The sequence below is a fragment of the Lactuca serriola genome, chromosome 1, assembly GCF_051521515.1.
Source record: "Lactuca serriola cultivar US96UC23 chromosome 1, Lser_US96UC23_V15, whole genome shotgun sequence".
Lineage (NCBI taxonomy): Eukaryota > Viridiplantae > Streptophyta > Magnoliopsida > Asterales > Asteraceae > Lactuca > Lactuca serriola.
Genome location: NC_136408.1, coordinates 78,604,563 through 78,622,732, shown reverse-complemented (window position 1 = coordinate 78,622,732; position 18,170 = coordinate 78,604,563). Strand labels below are relative to the sequence as shown.

Sequence of the window (18,170 nt, the reverse complement as noted above, 5' to 3'; positions counted from 1 at the left end):
CCTACCACTTTATTTAACCCAAATACGATTTTAGGAAAGTTAAATTTTGGCTTAAATTTGACTGGTGTTTCGTTAAATTGTCTCAAAATGTCGGGTTGTCACACGGGTGCCATGAGAACCCCCACATAGTCTTCGCCCAATACCTCGAGAACCACCCTCCCCCAAGTCTTCTACCTAGGATGCCAAGGAAACCCTGCAAGATCATATACCTAAGTGCCTCGGGAACCCCCCGAGGTCTTTGACCTAGGATGCCAGGGAAACCCTCCAAGGTCTTACACCTAAGTGCCCCGGGACCCCCCCCCCCCTCGAGGTCTTTCATGCAAGCTCATTCACAAAGCATATAAATTCACAGAATGGATAACACATATATCGTAACACATAATGGGCCGGCCTTGGTGCCTTAGACCCAATGGTATGGTGATGAGACTCACCTCGAACTGCAGAAGCTTCCCGCGTGAAATCCTTAGTTGTTGCCTCGCTAGCTTCTCGAGTTGTCACTACTAATCAATATACCCAAATAGCAATTGGGTCCATAGCATAATTCTTAATCCATGCATGGGGTGAAATGACAATTCTACCCCTGGACTTATATGATTCCAAACTAAGGCCCAAACACAAACCAAAAGCCCAACACTATAATGCCCATAAATCCATCAATGGCCCAATTTTCCAAACTGGGTCCAAGACCATATTGGGCCTCTACAAATAAAATATCAACCCAAAACCTAATGGCCCAGCAGCGCCCAAAACAACAAAGCCCAGAAGATGGCCCAAACCGAAGCCCAAAAACCAAAATCCTATTCTGCTGAGTACTGGCTCAAGGGCTTGTATACTGCGCGTACAGGCTTGTACACCCAGCGTACTCCTCTTGTTGACCAACTCTCACTCCTAGTTCTTAATCCACTAAGCGAAGACATCCAACACCTCAAAATGGCTAAATATAAGTGACGTGATCCATAAATTCGAATGCTTTAAGCCTTTGCATGGCTTAATGAATCCCAAACACCAAAGATGAATTCCAAAAGGTAAAAAATCACTCCCAAAATGTCTTAAACTTCTTAATACCTTAAGACCTCAGTCTAAACTTACAGATTTGATTTCAAAGGACTTCTTAAGTCATAAAGTTTACAACTTTATGACTTAGCATAACTCAGTGGGCCTAAATCTAAACCCTAAATCCCAAAGTTTCAGCAAATTACTACCCAATCATGCATGGAAGGTTTACACTCCTCAAGATCCAAACTTTATGACTCCATAACCCTAGTTATGAAAATCAAGTTTGGAACTTGGTTGACAGTGTACCGGGTCATAAGACAGTCGGGTGCAAATGGATATTCATGAAGAAGACCGACATGGATGGGAAAGTACACACTTATAAGGCGCGATTGGTTGCGAAGAGCTTTACTCAAATTCTTGAAGTTGACTATGATTAGACCTTCTCACTAGTGGTGAAGATTAAATCTATAAGGGTTATGCTAGCCATAGCTACATTTCATGATTATCAAGTATGGCAAATGGATGTCAAAACCACTCTCCTTAATGGAAAGTTGGCTGAAGATGTTTAGTGAGTCAGCCAGAGGGTTTTGTTAATACAAAGTACCTTAAAAGAGTGTGTAACCTTGAGAAATCCATTTATGGATTGAAACAAGCATCTCGTAGATCGAATCTTTGTTTTAATGAGAAAGTCAAAGATTTTGGATTTTCGAGAAGAGAGGATGAGTCCGGTGTATATGTCAAAATTATTGGGAGTGAAGTTAGCTTTCTGGTATTGTATATGGATGACATACTGCTCATAGGAAGCGACAACCCAACCTTGCAGGAGGTTAAGTCCTGGCTTGGGAAGTGTTTGCTATAAAGGACCTTGGGGAAGCTTCTTACATTTTAGGGATAAGAATATTGAGAAATAGGAGTGAAAGACTAATAATACTTAGTCAAAGTACCTACATGGACAAGGTGATGAAACGTTTCAGCATGGAGGACTCCAAGAAAGGAGAATTACCTATCCAGAGTAATACCAAACTGAGTAAGACTTAGAGTCCAAGTACAGATGTTGAGATAGCAGAAATGAGTCGGATACCATATGCATCTGCAGTTGGCTCGATCATGTATGTTATGACTTGTACTCACCATGATGTAGCCTTTTCCTTGCGCATGGCTAGTAGATATGAAGGGAATCATGGTAGAGCTCACTAGACTACGGTAAATAACATTCTTAATTACCTGGGGAGGACTAGGGACTGGGTCCTTACCCTCGATGGTAGTGATGACTTGAGAGTGACAGGGTATAGTGACGCCAACTTTCATACCGACAGAGATAATTTCCGCTCTCATTCGGGCTGGATATTTACCTTAAATAGAGGGGCAGTAACTTGGAAAAGTTCCAAATAGGAGACTGTAGCTGATTCAATGTGCGAATCAGAGTATATAGCAGCAAGTGAAGCGTAAAAGGAGGCGATCTGGCTAAAGAACTTCATCGGAGACCTTGGAGTTGTATCGGATGTAAAGGAGCCTATGGAGATTTTTTGTGACAACTTCTCACCCGCTGCCAGGAAGATTCGATCCCAGCGACCGCCTCGCAAGACCTCTGTACTTTTTTCTTGCCTTTCCTTATTTTCATTTCAGGAAATCCACTTCTTTACTAGAGAGAACTCGGCGGGAGAAGAACTTACTATAATAAGGAATCTAGCTTGAAATACTTGATCGGTAGTGCTAGTCATTCCCTACCTTGCTTCCTGAGGAATCTCCAGAAGAAGAGAATAAACCCATCTTAGGAGGAAGCCAAGTGAGTTGTTGCCTAGCCTTGGTCACTGAACTCGAGGGTGCGGTTGCCTTAGCCAAGGAACCAAGGAATCATGGCAGATCCAGGCACATCGACAAAAAATTTCACTTCATAATACATCAAGTAGAAGAAGGAGTCCTCGTAATGAAGGAGGTATCGTCAGAGGAGAACCCAACAGATCCCCTTACGAAAGGACTGAGTAAGGTTAAGCACTTGCAGCACGCTAGAAGTATCGGGCTGAAGGAGGATATTAGTTTTTAGTGATTAGATAGACATTTAGAAACATGTAATAGCTAAAATGTAATTGAGATTTGATGATTGAATAAAAGGAGTTTTATATATAAGTAAAGTTACTATCTTGTGTCAATTATTTACTATTGTTTTATTTTTGCATGTTTTGACTTCCAGAATAATAAGATTATTCAAACTATTCACAGTCGATCATACTTAGGAAGTAGGTTATGAAAGTAGGCTGTCATGAATGGCTTTTTTGTATGATTTTCTAAGGTGTTAGACATAAAAAAAAGTTTGCTACAAACATTCATGAGTGCTCTCGAAATAAGATTTGAGTATTGGAGTAAACCCACACTCACATGAATCACTTCATAGAATTCATCACGAGTGATTGTGAGACGATAATATCGTATAATCTTCAAACCAAGATATATGAGTTGTTGATTATGAGTTGGTTGTACATTCATAGTGCGAAAACGCATCAATAACTTGATATTATAAAACGTGCTGTTGTGTGTGATTTAACGAGTATTTAGTACAAGCATATAAGTTGAAATTTATCTGTTCCTTTTATCCTAAGAGGACTAAAAGTGATATCTTGGGCCCCTCGATGATTTTGTTTTGACTTATGTGTCGAGCCCAGTCAAGACTCAATTGATGTGTTTAATTCAGTTCTATGTCAAATAAATCGGAAATCAGGAAACAAAACTGCAGGACAATAAGTATGACTATGATCCATGTATTTTTCTGCACGATATCTTATAAAACAGAGGATTATATGATCCCTTACCTAATGGACGCGTCAGAGTTCGACAACGGATTTTTGAGAGCTACGATTGCTAATTGGATTTTAAGTTACATTGGTAGTTATAGTTATTAGACTTATCCAAGTAGGATATTGTTGGATTAGGTGTCTAAGCCCATAACTATAATTGGTATGTACTTGACCCGATAATAGCATGGTCCATTTCGGGTTGCCTTCACCAGAACAATTTGATAGATGGATATTTTAGAAAGAGGTTATTTATGATTTATAAATATATTATAAGAATAATATATCAATTGAGAAATCATATTATTTAATTAGTATTGATCAAGAATTAATTTGGAATTAATTTCTTGATCAAAAGAGACTAATTAAACTAATAAGGACTGATTATGTAAATCATTGATAAATATGGTTTGGGCTAATGATCCATGATTGATTTGTGATGGTCTAAGCTTATGGGTTAGTCCATGAAGTGTTAATCCAAATCAATTGTTGGATCATAAGCTTAAGTGTAATAATTAGGGTTATAAATGACTCTTGGAATTCTACTCTCTCTCTCTCTCTCTCTCTCTATATATATATATATATATATATATAAGAACTAAAATCGGCTATCACTTGCATTCCAAGAAGAAGAAACTGATTTTTAGTCTCCTAAATATCTCTCATATTCATCTAGGCGTTTATTGGTGTTCGTGACTTGTTTGAGGCACAACACTTGGGGTGTTGAGCTCTCTTAAGGCCAAAGTTCTACTAGCTACATCAAAAGGTAATATTATAAGTAGTTTTATGCTTCATATATCAAATTTTGTAAACAATTTAGGCTTCATGCTTTGGAAACCAATATTGCATGTATAATTAGAGAAAACCTAGATCTAAAGCATTAGGGTTGTATGTGCACCATAGGAATGTTAGAGTACATAAAGCCCAACAGTGGTATCAAAGCCTATGGTGTTTTTTATTATATTGATGCAATTGTGTGATTTGCAAAGCTGAAAAATTGACATTTCTGGCCACTTGCTGATGAACTCGATGAGTCCTAAGAGGGAATTGACGAGTTGGATGAATTTGCCCATGAACTCGACGAGTCCATTGCCTGGCCCGACGAGTTGGGTCACCTGTTGGCAGAATTTTCAAGTTTTGGGCATGTTTTAGGTTAGGATCATTCCCGCAAACTCTTTTGGTTCATAAAATCTGATTTTACTAATATGGTAATGATTATCCCCATCCAATACCATGATGATTTTCAAATTTTAAGATAATTACTTAATTTTATGAAAACTAATTATTTGTAAAATTTGAAATTATCTTGCTATATGATTTATTTTGGGTCAATTGGTAAATGATAAATTACATGATAATGTTATTAGTTAAATTGATTTAAATGTTTCTTGAAGAATTTCATAAATTGTTCTCTAAGTTATGAAATATGAAAAGTCTCATTCATGAAACATTAAATCTTTAAGTTATAGAATTCCAAAGGTCTTGAAGAGTTTCATAACTTGTCCTCAAGTTATGGAACATGGAAAGTCTTATTTATGTAACATAAATTCTAAAACGCAATAGGTTTTGAAGAGTTTCAAATCTTGCCCTCACGTTTTGGAATTTGAAAAGTCTCATTTATGAAACTTTAATTACAAACCCTAGAATTTTAAAAGTTTAAAATTCAACGATATACTATTATAATATTAAAGTTTAATACTTATATATATATATATATATATATATATATATATATATATATATATGTATGTATGTATGTATGTATGTATGTATGTATGTATGTATAAGACAAGTCAGTCTTACCGTTAGTAGGCCTCATTCACGAAGCCAATCTATAAGGGGGTATAAGGAAACTGCCTATAAAATGGTAGTTGAATGGGTGTCCACTCTCACCCACCACTTCCTTGATTAGTGGAGGGTCGTAAGCCGAACGGGTAGGATAGGAAATTAATCCTCATTAATAAGTATAATGATATTATGAAGTAACTAAACTTTTATAAATTCCTAATCTTAGTTACTTTTGGAAAAATGTGAAAATGGTGCTATCCCATGGAAATTGCACTTTGCACCTTGCTAAGTCATTAATGGAGCGTGTGTGGTTAACCGTCACACAAATTTGGGACTAGTAAGTGTGGCAAAGGGTAGCTTGATGTTAATCATGGATCAATGGAGCGTGTGTGGTTAACCGGCACATTGATCAAGTGATCTAAACATCAAGAGTACCAAGCACATTTGCATGTTTGTTCACACATTGTTTGTGATCCTCGGTATCCCAATCACAAACTTGAAGGGAATAATCGAGATTTAAACATGCCATTGAAAAGACTCAAAGAACCTTCAAGAATCTAGGAATTTCAATTCATTTAAAACTTAATCTTCTTTTTCGTTTTTCATGGTGGAAATTGGTAAATCGTCATTTAACTACCTTCAAATATTTTACAATTGGATTACGGCATCCCTATTCCGAATTGTAGAATGTTGTGTTGGGTCCTAGCCTTAATATTTGATTTGGGTGTTACATTAAGGATCCTTATCTAATCAAAACTTTATCTTTTTTTTAGATTTCTACTCCAAACATTGCTCCAAACTCTTCTGCTCTTTCTCCCAATGAACTTATGTGGGAGGGTTATATTCGATGGATCAAACTTCAATGATTGGATTTGAAAGATTTGAATGGCTATTCGGCACGAGGACAAAGAATATGTTCTTGATAAAGAACTAAAGGAGATTAGTGAAAACACTACTACTCCCGAACAGATTTCTGAGTATAAGACTCATGAGAGGGACGCGATAAAGGTGTCGTGTATTATGATTGCTACCAAGACTGCTGAGCTTCATAAGTCCTATGAAGACTTTTGGCCTTATGAAATGCACCAAGATTTGATGGAATTCTACCATCAAAGTGCTTGACAAGAAAGGTATGAAGTCATTGCCTACATGATTACTACCAAAATGAAGGATGGAGAGTCTATCACGGCCCACTTGCAAAAGATGCAAAGGTTTGTGGACCGCTTGCTAAAGCTGAATGTCAACTTCGATGAAGAGTTGGCCATTGCCATTATCCTACACTCTTTGCCTTCTAGTTATGATCAGTTTCGTATGACTTATCATATGAACAAGGATGAGGTCACTCTAAGCAAGCTTAAAGGTCTTTTGAGAACTATTGAAAGCAGTTTGAAAGGCAAATCTGTTGTACCTACTCCTACTACTACTACCCTTGTCTTGGAAATTGGACACGGGAATGGAAAGAAGAGGAAGGCTCCTTCTAAGAGCCATAAGGGAAAATCACATTATGGATCCTCTTATAGTGTGACCAAATTTAGTTTTGCTAAACCCTCATCAAACCCAAAGGAAGCAGAGTGCTTCCATTGTCAGGAAAAAGGGCACTGGAAACGAAGTTGCCCCAAATACTTGTAGGACATAAATGATGGGAAGATCAAGCCCACCTTCGCAGGTATTTACACTATTCTGTCTAATAACTAATCACATGCTAATTCTGGGGTCCTTGATACAGGATGTGGCTTTCACAATTGTTCTGATTTGTAGGGTCTAAAAGGATGTAAGGATGTGGAGCACGGGAAGATGAACTTGATCATGGGGAATAGGAAAAAGTCGTATGTCACCAAGATTGGAGTTTATTCTTTACTTCTTAGTAGTGGGTTAAATATAGAATTGAATAATTGTTGCTACTTATCTGATATGGCGAGAAATATTATTTCTTTTCATAGTTTGTTTACAAAAGGTTTTACCTTTTCGTTTAATAATGAAATTGGTTCAATAAATGCTTATTATAATGGAATTTTTTATTTTGAAGCATTTCCTTCTAATGGTATATATGAAACTTTGATGGATATAGATAACTTAGGAAATAATGTGTTGCATATTGATTCGTCCAATGGTTTGGATAAAGCATGCTTATGGAATTGTCATCTTGGACATGTCAACAAGAAGCGCATAGCGCAACTCCGAAAGGATAGAGTCTTGGAGTCATTCGACTTAAAGTCGGATGACACTTGTTAATCTTGTTTGCTTGAAAAGATGACCAAGTCACACTTCATTGGTACTTGCGAAAGGGGTGAGTGTTTGTTGGATCTCATACACACCGATGTGTATGGACCCTTCATATTCGCCACAAGGGATGCTAACCGCTTCTATGTGACTTTTACTGATGATTATATTAGATATGGGTATATTTACTTAATCAGGCATAAGTCAAAAACCCTTGAAAAGGTCAAAGAGTTTAAACAAGAAGGGGAGAATCAGTTGGGCAAGAAGATAAAGATGCTCCGATCTGATCAAGGCGATGAGTATCTTAGTATTGAGTCCCACAACTATCTTAAGGAATGTGGAATTGTTTCATAATTGACGCCACCCAAGACACCACAGCTTAATGGTGTGGTTGAGAGGCGCAATCGAACCTTTTTGGACATGGTTCATTCCATGATGAGTCGAGCTTCGTTACCTATCTCATTCTGCGGGTATGCCTTAGAGACTACTGCACATATCCTTAATCTAGTTCCAACTAAAAAGGTTACCGAAAAACCTCACGAAATGTGGACAAGGAAGGTTCCCTCGTTAGCACATATCAAGGTTTGGGGTTGCGAGGATTTTTTAAGACGAGAGACTCAAGACAAGCTCGAACCTCGTAGTGAGCGATGTATTTTCATCGGCTATCCGCAGAAGTCCTTTGGGTATCTTCTCTATAGACCGAGTAACAATGTTGGCTTCATTGCAAGGAGAGGGGTTTTCCGTGAAAGACAAGTCATATGCCAAGAGGATAGTGGGAGGCAAATTGACCTTGAATAGCTTCAAGAGTTGAGTGATGAAGGAACCTCAAAGACTATCGCTCAACCCAAGGAGGAAACTCTTGTTGAACCGATTGACGAGTCTTTGCCTCTGAGGCGTCCCAGTAGAGTTAGAATGGCACCTAAGTTTTATGGTTTCCATATTACTACTGAAGGTGATACATTTATCAGTGATAGTACACTAGTAAATTTGGATGAACCTAACAGCTACAAGGAAGGCATGGTAGGCCCTGAGTCTGCAAAATGGAAGGAGGATATGGACAATGAGATACAGTCCATGTATGAAAATTAAGTTTGGAACTTGGTTGACAATGTACCGTGTCGTAAGACAGTCGGGTGCAAATGGATATTCAAGAGGAAGACCGACATGGATGGGAAAGTAGACACTTATAAGGCACGATTGGTTGCGAAGGGCTTTACTCAAACTCTTGGAGTTGACTATACTGAGACCTTCTCACTAGTGGTGAAGATTAAATCTATAAGGGTTATGCTAGCCATAGCTGCATTTCATGATTATAAAATATGGCAAATGGATGTCAAAACCACTTTCCTTAATGGAAAGTTGGCTGAAGATGTTTACATGAGTCAGCCAGAGGGTTTTGTTAATGCATAGTACCCTAATAGAGTTTGTAAGCTTGAGAAATCCATTTATGGATTGAAACAAGCATCTAGTAGATCGAATCTTTGTTTGAATGAGAAAGTAAAAGAGTTTGGATTTTCGAGAAGCGAGGATGAGTCCTGTGTATATGTCAAAGCTAGTGGGAGTATAGTTAGCTTTCTTGTATTGTATGTGGATGACATATTGCTCATAAGAAACGATATCCCAACCTCACAGGAGGTTAAGTCCTGGCTTGGGAAGTGTTTTGCTATGAAGGACCTTGGGGAAGCTGCTTACATTCTAGGGATAAAAATATTGAGAAATAAGAGTAAATGACTAATAATACATAGTTAAAGTACCTACTTGGACAAGGTGTTAAAACATTTCAGCATGGAGGACTCCAAGAAAGGAAAATTACCTATCCGGAGTAATACCAAATGGAGTAAGACTCAGAGTCCAAATACAGATGATGAGATAGCAGAAATGAGTCGGATACCTATGACTTGTACTCACCCTAATGTAGCCTTTTCCTTGCACATGGTTAGTAGATATCAAGGGAATCCTGGTAAAGCTCACTAGACTACGGTAAAGAACATTCTTAATTACTTGGGGAGAACTAAGTACTGGGTCCTTACCCTCTATGGGAGTGATGACTTAAGAGTGACAGGGTATAGTGACGCTAACCTTCAAACCGACAGAGATAATTTCCGCTCTCAGTCGGGCTGCGTATTTACCTTAAATGGAGGAGCAGTAACTTTGAAAAGTTCCAAACCGGAGACTGTAGCTAATTCAATGTGTGAATCAGAGTATATGGCAGCAATTGCAGCGTCAAACGATCCGATATGGCTAAAGAGCTTCATCGGAGACCTTGGAGTTGTACCAGCTGTAAAGGAGCCTATGGAGATTTTCTGTGACAACGAGGGTGCAATCACCATAGCCAAGGAACCAAGGGATCATGGCAGATCCAGGCACATCGACATAAAATATCACTTCATAAGACATCGAGTAGAAGAAGGAGTCCTCGTAATGAAGGGGGTGTCGTCAGAGGAGAACCCAACAGATCCTCCTATGAAAGGACTGAGTAGGGTTAAGCACTTGCATCACGCTAGAAGCATCGGGCTGAAGGATGATATTAGTTTTAAGTGATTAGATAGACATTTAGAAACTTGTAATAGCTAAAATGTAATTGACATTTGATGATGGAATAAAACGACTTTTATATATAAGTAAAGTTACTATCTTGTGTCAATTATTTACTATTGTTTCATTTTTGAAGGTTTTAACTTCCAGAATAATAAGATTATTGAAACTATTCACAGTCGATCATACTTTGGAAGTAGGTTATGAAAGTAGGCTATCATGATTGAGTTTTTTTGTAAGATTGTCTAAGGTGTTAAACATAAAAAAAGTTTGCTACAAACATTCATGAGTGCTCTCGAAATAAGATTTGAGTATTGGAGTAAACCCACACTCTCATGAATCGCTTCATAGAATTCATCACGAGTGATTGTGAGACGATAATATCGTATAATCTTCAAACCAAGATATATGAGTTGTTGATTATGAGTTGGTTGTACATTCATGGTGTGAAAATGCATCATTAACTTGTGTTATAAAACGTGCTGTTGTGTATGCTTTAACGGGTAGTTAGGATTAAAAGTGATATGTTGGGCCCCTCGATGATTTTTTTTTGACTAATGTGTCAGGCCCAGTCAAGACTCAATTGATGTGTTCAATTCAGTTCAATGTCAAATAAATTGGAAATCAGGAAACAAAACTGCAGGACAATAAGTATGACTATGTTCCATGTATTTTTCTGCACGATATCTTATAGAACAGAGGATTATATGATCCCTTATCTAATGAATGTGTCAGAGTTCGACAACGGCTTTTTGAGAGATACGATTGCTAATTGGATTTTAAGTTACATTGGCAGTTATAGTTATTAGACTTATCCAAGTAGGATATTGTTGGATTAGGTGTCTAAGCCCATAACTATAATTGGTATGTACTTGACCTGATAATAGCATGGTCCATTTCGGGTTGCCTTCACCAGAACAATTTGATAGATGGATATTTTAGAAAAAGGTTATTTATGATTTATAAATATATTATAAGAATAATATATCAATTGAGAAATCATATTATTTAATTAGTATTGATCATGAATTAATTTGGAATTAATTTCTTGATCAAAAGAGACTAATTAAACTAATAAGGACTGATTATGTAAATCATTGATAAATATGGTTTGGGCTAATGATCCATGATTGATTTGTGATGGGCTAAGCTTATGGGTTATTCCATGAATTGTTAATCCAAATCAATTGTTGGATCATAAGCTTAAGTGTAACAATTAGGGTTACAACTGACTCTTGGAATTCTACTCTCTCTCTCTCTATATATATATATATATATATATGTAACCCTAAGCACTAAAATTGGCTATCACTTGCATTCCAAGAAGAAGAAACCGATTTTGAGTCTCCTAAACCTCTCTCATATTCATCTACTTGTATATTGGTTTTTGTGACTTGTTTGAGGCACAACACTTGGGGTGCTTAGCTCTCCTAAGGCCAAAGTTCTACTAGCTACATCACAAGGTAATCTTCTAACTAGTTTTATAATTCATATATCAAATTTTGTATACTAGTTTAGGCTCCATGCTTTGGAAACCAATATTGCATGTATAATTAGAGAAAACTTAGATCCAAAGCATTAGGGTTATATGTGCACCATAGGAATGTTAGAGTACATAAAACCTAATAGTTTTGGCTAATGAATCGTATGATGTGAAATGAGTCGTTCGGATCCCAATGTTCTGGTCTGGGATCACTCATTGAAAAGGCTATGTTAAGCATGTTTTGATTGTATACTGTCGGGCTTGCGTGTTAACTTTGGCGATTGCTGTATGGGTTGTGCCCGATGATGGTAAGTATCTCTGGCCTCTTATAATTGACCTTTCCCCATCCTTTTGATTTCTTGGATGGTGTTTTTCCTCATCAAATTTCACTCTGAGCTCCTTTGGGATGTCAACTATGTTTCCAACTAGCTGTTTCTCATCCATCTCTCTTTTCAATATTGTGCATTCGATGGTATCATGAGTTTTGCTCTTGTGATATTCACAGAACTTGGTCTTATCCTTGCTCTCCTTTTATGGAGTTTTATAGGTTGCATGGAAATCTGCATGACCATTCCTGCCGTCATCTTTGTTGAATGGCCTGTACCTCCTCGACATGTGTCTAGAGTGGTGATTTATGTTGGTTTCCGTCTTTCCTCTCCTGCCGGGCTACGGGACTCCGCCTCCTCCTGTTTAATGTATGCATTGGCTACAGCTTTGAGATTGGCCTCCTTATGCTCTTCCCCTTCGATTTGTCTCAGGTATTTTTCGATACGAAACTTGAGCTCATCCCTGGATCTGGGGAATGTCCCTTGCATCTTCTTAGATAAGGGTCTAGGAAGCAGACCTTGGGCGAAGGCGCCCGTCACCAGGAAATCTTCATGTCATGGGACATTCAAGGTAGCTAGCATGAATCTATCATAATAGTCACGAAGCGACTTTCCTTCTCTTTGCTTACACGTCATCAGAGAATTGACGTCCCTTTTTCCTTTCCTCAACTGCATGAAGTTATTGAGGAAAAGGTATGATAGTTGCATATTTAGCCTTATATTAAGTATAGACTTTTATCATTTTCTAGCTAATTTATTTCATATCATGGACAAAAGATACTTAAAAGTGTTTGAATTGTGTTTTTAGTCCAAAAGTGAAGCTCGGGAGTAAAAGGAAGCAGGAGAAGCGGTTGGGAGCTCAGGAGTTGAACAAAGAAGAAAAATGCTAAAAATACAAGGTACTCGGCGAGTAGGGTCGACTAATCGGCGAGTCGCATCGAAGAATCGAGAAGATAAGGACTCTCTGACTTACCGTACACGGGAATTAAGTAATAGACTCGACGAGTCGGTCATGGACTCTGCGAGTCGGTGCGAATCTATAAAAACGACTGCTCAGATCGACACAAGAGATTCAGAAACCCTTGGGGAGGAGCAAGTTGCGAATTAGAGTCAGGAGAGATCTGGACAACGAAGATACAACCCTAAAAACAATTCCGAAGGAGATTTGAGGCAAATTTACATCATTCTTACTTTAATCTATTGCTCTTCATCATGTTTAGACTTTTAGATTTCGTTTTTGTGCTGTTAATCACCTCAATCATGAGCTAAAACCTTTAAACTTCTGTTTGGGAAGACAATATTGAAACTATGGTTTGATATATGGTAGGATTAATTTAATATTGGTGATTTTGTTGAGTCTAGCTTGTTAAAGAACCTTATGTGTGAATGACAACTATTTTTCTGTTAATAGGAAGATAATTAAGCTGCATGAACATCTCTTAATTGCTACCTCATATAATTTATGTGACCACTTTATTATATGACTAGGATTAGCGATTGTGAAACTAGAATTAATAGAAAAATAGGTAAATTCATGTGTGAGCTTGTGTGATGACCATCAACAAGAGGTTAGCTAAAAGACCAAATTAGTTAGCTATTACAAGTCTAAATTAACCCGAATAAATACTAGTGAATTAAATTAAATTAGACAACTGGCCACTGTTTGAGTTAGTTTGTTCTCTAAGGGTTAGTGCAGCGAACGTGAATCTAATCACTTGAATCGGTAGCCAATAGAAGAATTAATCCATTGCACTATTACCATAATATCAACCATAGGATCAATTGATTTGAACTTAACGGAACTTCCCTTCGTCATTGAATTTAGTTGAATCTTTGCTTTTCTAGTTTTTAGTCTAAGTAATAGTTAGTAAGTTTCTAGTCTTGTAAAACTAGAGAAAACCCATTTCATTATTTGAGTTTAGATAAAATTAGTTTTTAGTTTTAATTTCCCGTTCCTTGTGTTTGATACCCTACTTATTTAGCTTTACCACAATTGATAGGTCCACTGCCTTTGTGTGTTTATTTTATAATTAAAAGTAGGTTTAAAACTAGTTCGTTTCACACACATCAAGTTTTTGGCGCCGTTGCCGGGGAACGGTTCTAAATTAGCATTAATTTCTATTTTTATCGATCCTTTGTGTGAGATTTATCTTACACAAAGTTAATTCTTACGTAATTTAGTAAGTAAGTTAGGTTTTAATATTTATTGGTTTTTATTTTAAATCTGTCAAACTTTTCTGTTTTTGCCTTAAACTCGCCGAGTGCACTCGAAGCAACTCGGCGAGTCCATCGTTGTTCATAGTTTTAGTTTTTATTTTATTTTTGTTTTTTTATGTGTTTTTCTCTTGTTTTATTTGCAGTTGTTTCATGACCTGAGGATCTGAGACACCTTTAGTACCTCCACTAGAAGACCCAGAATCCGCCCTAAGGAAGAGCAAAGGAAAATCCGTTTCTTCAAAGAACTCGACACTAAAGAATCTAAAGTCCGTTTTCAGCAAGAAGAAGAGCAGCAAATCAGGAGCTTCCAGTGCCTCCATAGCAATAGAAGACCCGATGAAAGAGGACACTGAGTACGAAACCGAAGGAGAAGAAGACCCCACTTTCGGGCACGAATCCGACTTTGACGACGAATTAGCCATTGTCATGGCTAACATCGATGAAGTCCCCATGGGGGAATGGAAGAAGAGGATGTGTGACGATACCGGCCCAGGACTTGTGCAACCCAAAATTCCCGCTACTGCTACTTTCGAGCTAAAGGGCCACATACTCGCTCAACTAAAGGAGATTCCCTTCTATAGAAAACACCACGAAGATACGTATAAGCACTTGAATGAAGTCAATGATGTAGCTGATTACTTTAATGTTCCAAATGTACCTCGCGAGACCCAGGTAATTCGCATGCTTCCAGTTACATTCAAGGGTGCCGCAAAAAATTGGCTCAAGTCAGTCCCTCCCGGGTAGGTCACCACATGGGCTAAGATGAAAGAAGAATTTATTGACCACTTTTGCCCACCTTCTAAAATAGCCAAATTGAAGAAGGCCATTGCTAACTTTGAACAAGCTGGAGAGTCACTGTATGAAGCTTGGGAGAGGTACAAGAGCCTGCTAAGGAATTGCCCACACCATGACCTTAATAGCCAACAAAAAAGTCTCCATCTTCTATGATAGAGTCAATGTCACAACAAGGCAGTTACTTGACTCGCAAGGCCCGCACACAAAGAAGCCACCCCCGGTGATCAAAGAATTAATTGAAGAGCTCTCTAAACATTCTAGAGAGTACCACAACCCACGAAATGAAGTAAGTAGGGGGTAGTGAACACGGTCAACGATAGCATGGTGGCAATGATGGCTAAACTAGACAGTTTAGATAGAAGAATGACAAAGATGGATCAAACAATCCATGCTATCCAGGTGGGATGTGAGAATTGTAGGGGACCTCACCTAACTGAAGATTGTGATTTGGATGAGAATGAAAACAAAAATGCGCAAGTTTTCTATTCAAGTGGCGACAGATACGATGAGAATTGGCGGAAACCCAAGAAGGAATGGCTCCCGTATGAAGAATACAAAAAGGCAAAGGAAGAGAAATACAAGCAAAAAGAGAGGGGTTTCTATCAAAAGGAAGAACCGGTTGTGGAAAAAAGATCCGATTTAGAAGAAATGTTCACAAGATTTATAGCCGCGTCCGAGAAGAGACACAATGATCATGATGCTGCAATACAAGAGACCAGAACTATACTTAGGAATCAGTAAGCATCTATTCTTAACATTGAGAAACAGCTAGGACAACTTGCACATCAAGTAAACGAGAGAAGACCGGGTGAACTTTCAAGTAAAACCGAGAATAATCCAAGAATGGAGAATGTGAATGCTATAACATTTAGTTCAGACCCCTGCACAGAAGGTCTCAACTAAGGTGCTAGCAGAAAAGACATAAGAGTTGAGTTCAGCTAAGCCCGACCCAACTCGCCCTGTCCCTCTAATGGACTTGACGAGTCCATGCCCTGATGACAAATATGTTGTTTCCTTAATGCCTTACAGGCCTCCTTTGCCATTTCCAATTTGAGCCATACCTGATGAAAAGGTCAAAGCATACAAAGCTTTCATGGAACATGTTAAAGCCCTTCAAGTCAACATCCCATTTATTGAAATGATGGTTCAAACACCCAAATATTTAAACTTGCTTAAGGGTCTCTTTGCTGCTAGAAAAGATATGGCAGAAGTCGCGGAATTAGTATTGAATGAACTACCAGCAAAGAAGGGCGATTCGGGAAGCATCTCGATTCCTTGCCAATTTGGAAATATACTTGCTACTCAAGCATTGACCGATTCGGGTGCAAGTATTAACTTAATGCCTTTTTCTTTCTTCAAGAAGCTAAATTTACCGGAGCCAAGGTTTATTAATATGAAGATCCATTTAGCAGACAAGACAATCATTTTTCCAAGAGGTGTTTGTGAAGATCTTCTCATAAAAGTGGACAAATTTGTATTCCCCGTGGACTTTGTAGTGCATGACATGGAAGAAGACCCCAAAATTCCAATTATTTTGGGGAGACCATTTTTGAATACCGCATACGCATTGATAGATGTATGCGAGTCCACACTAACATTGAGGGTAGGAGATGAGTCAGCTGTGTTTAAAGCTGTACCAGAGATTAAGCAAGAAGAAACAAGAAAAGAAGAAGTTTCCTTCATTGATTTGGATGATGAAATACTCCAAAAAGAACTTGCACTCTTACAAGAAGAAGATCCAGGTAAATTTCTACTATCTTCTGGAGGAAATAATGATGTTAAAAAAAGACTTAGAGGAGATAGAAAAGCTGCTGAAAGGAACTGATTCAGAAAACACAATGGAATGTGAGGAATTCGCACCGAATCGGCGAGTCGAGTCGACATAATCGACGAGTCCAGTCGAAAATTTCAGCAATTTGGATTATCTTGACCTTGTCACCAGTCCCTTGCCTGATTTGGACATGAAGATTTTTCCTAATTCTTTAGAAGATCAATCAGCAGAAGGCGGAATTGTTAAAGGGTATGGTGACTTTCAACACGTTCAAGTAGCTTGCCTCGATACAATGATGCAAGAATATGAAGACATTCGACTTGATGAGGAGGCAAGTTTTGGAGAAGAGGAGAATGCAACGGTTAGGAAAGATGATGCTGATAACCCATTCATTGAGTCACGTATAACCAAACCTAGAGCCCGAGTTTTTACCAATTATGAAGTAATTAAGTTTAAGGAAGGAGAAGTACAAAAGAGGGTTCAAGAGAATGGGGTGAAGAAGAAGACGGTGGGGAAAAGGAACATCCATGCAATTGAAGAAGATGTCACAAGGAAAAAGACAGAAGAATTGAGACGGACATACAAGAGGAAGGTACATGCCTATAAGACGAAGTATAAACCGCAAAAGATTAGGCGTTCATTCCCGATGCAGGGAAATGAAGAAATGTAGATGGGAAGGAGTCCAGCTAACGACTCCTTAAAAAGAAGCGCTTGACGGGAGGTAACCCGTTTTGAGAGTTTGCTTTCTTTTATCTTTCTCGTTCTAGTTTTTGTTTGATTTTCGTTTTTAGGATTTTCTTTTTCTGTTTTCATCTTCTAAATCATCATACATGACTGCTTGAGAGTACGCATGGTCTGAGTGTGGGGTGGATTGAATATTCTTTTATGAATACATGACAAAATGATATAATTTTTGAAATGTTTGCAAGTGACTCGGTGAGTCTAACCCTGACTCGACGAGTCTACGCAGAATCCAGATGAGTTTCAATTCGCGACTAGACTCGCCGAATAGGACCCTGACTCGACGAGTCGATTTTAATTACAGAAAAAAAAAAATTATATCTTTACATCTGGTAAAACTAGGGTTTTTACCCTAATGTGATCATATTCCATTCATACTCGCCGTGCGCCTACTCTTATTCTCTCTCAAGCACTCATCAAGTTCTTCACTTTTTCTTTAAAATTCTCGAATTCCATCAACCAAGGTACTTAATTTCTTCAATAATTCTGTTAAAGTCATGATTTTTAGA

General features: G+C 38.1%; 1 protein-coding gene and 1 non-coding gene across 2 annotated transcripts; one reads left to right on the top strand and one right to left on the bottom strand.

The window, feature by feature from the left end:
* Positions 1–15,164: 15,164 nt before the first annotated feature.
* LOC145080812 (small nucleolar RNA R71) lies at positions 15,165–15,268 on the bottom strand. The gene has a single exon (XR_013695395.1). It is a non-coding gene; the product is annotated as a small nucleolar RNA R71 (small nucleolar RNA).
* A 974-nt stretch (positions 15,269–16,242) lies between these two features.
* On the top strand, positions 16,243–16,974 carry LOC145057547 (uncharacterized). Its single transcript, XM_079005418.1, has one exon. The coding sequence runs from the start codon at positions 16,243–16,245 to the stop codon at positions 16,972–16,974; it is 732 nt and encodes a 243-aa protein (XP_078861544.1).
* The last annotated feature ends 1,196 nt before the right edge of the window (positions 16,975–18,170 follow it).

What these genes read in the sequence shown, in the direction of transcription:
- LOC145057547 (XM_079005418.1), top strand. Translation starts at nt 16,243, where the DNA reads ATGGAACATGTTAAAGCCCTTCAAGTCAACATCCCATTTATTGAAATG.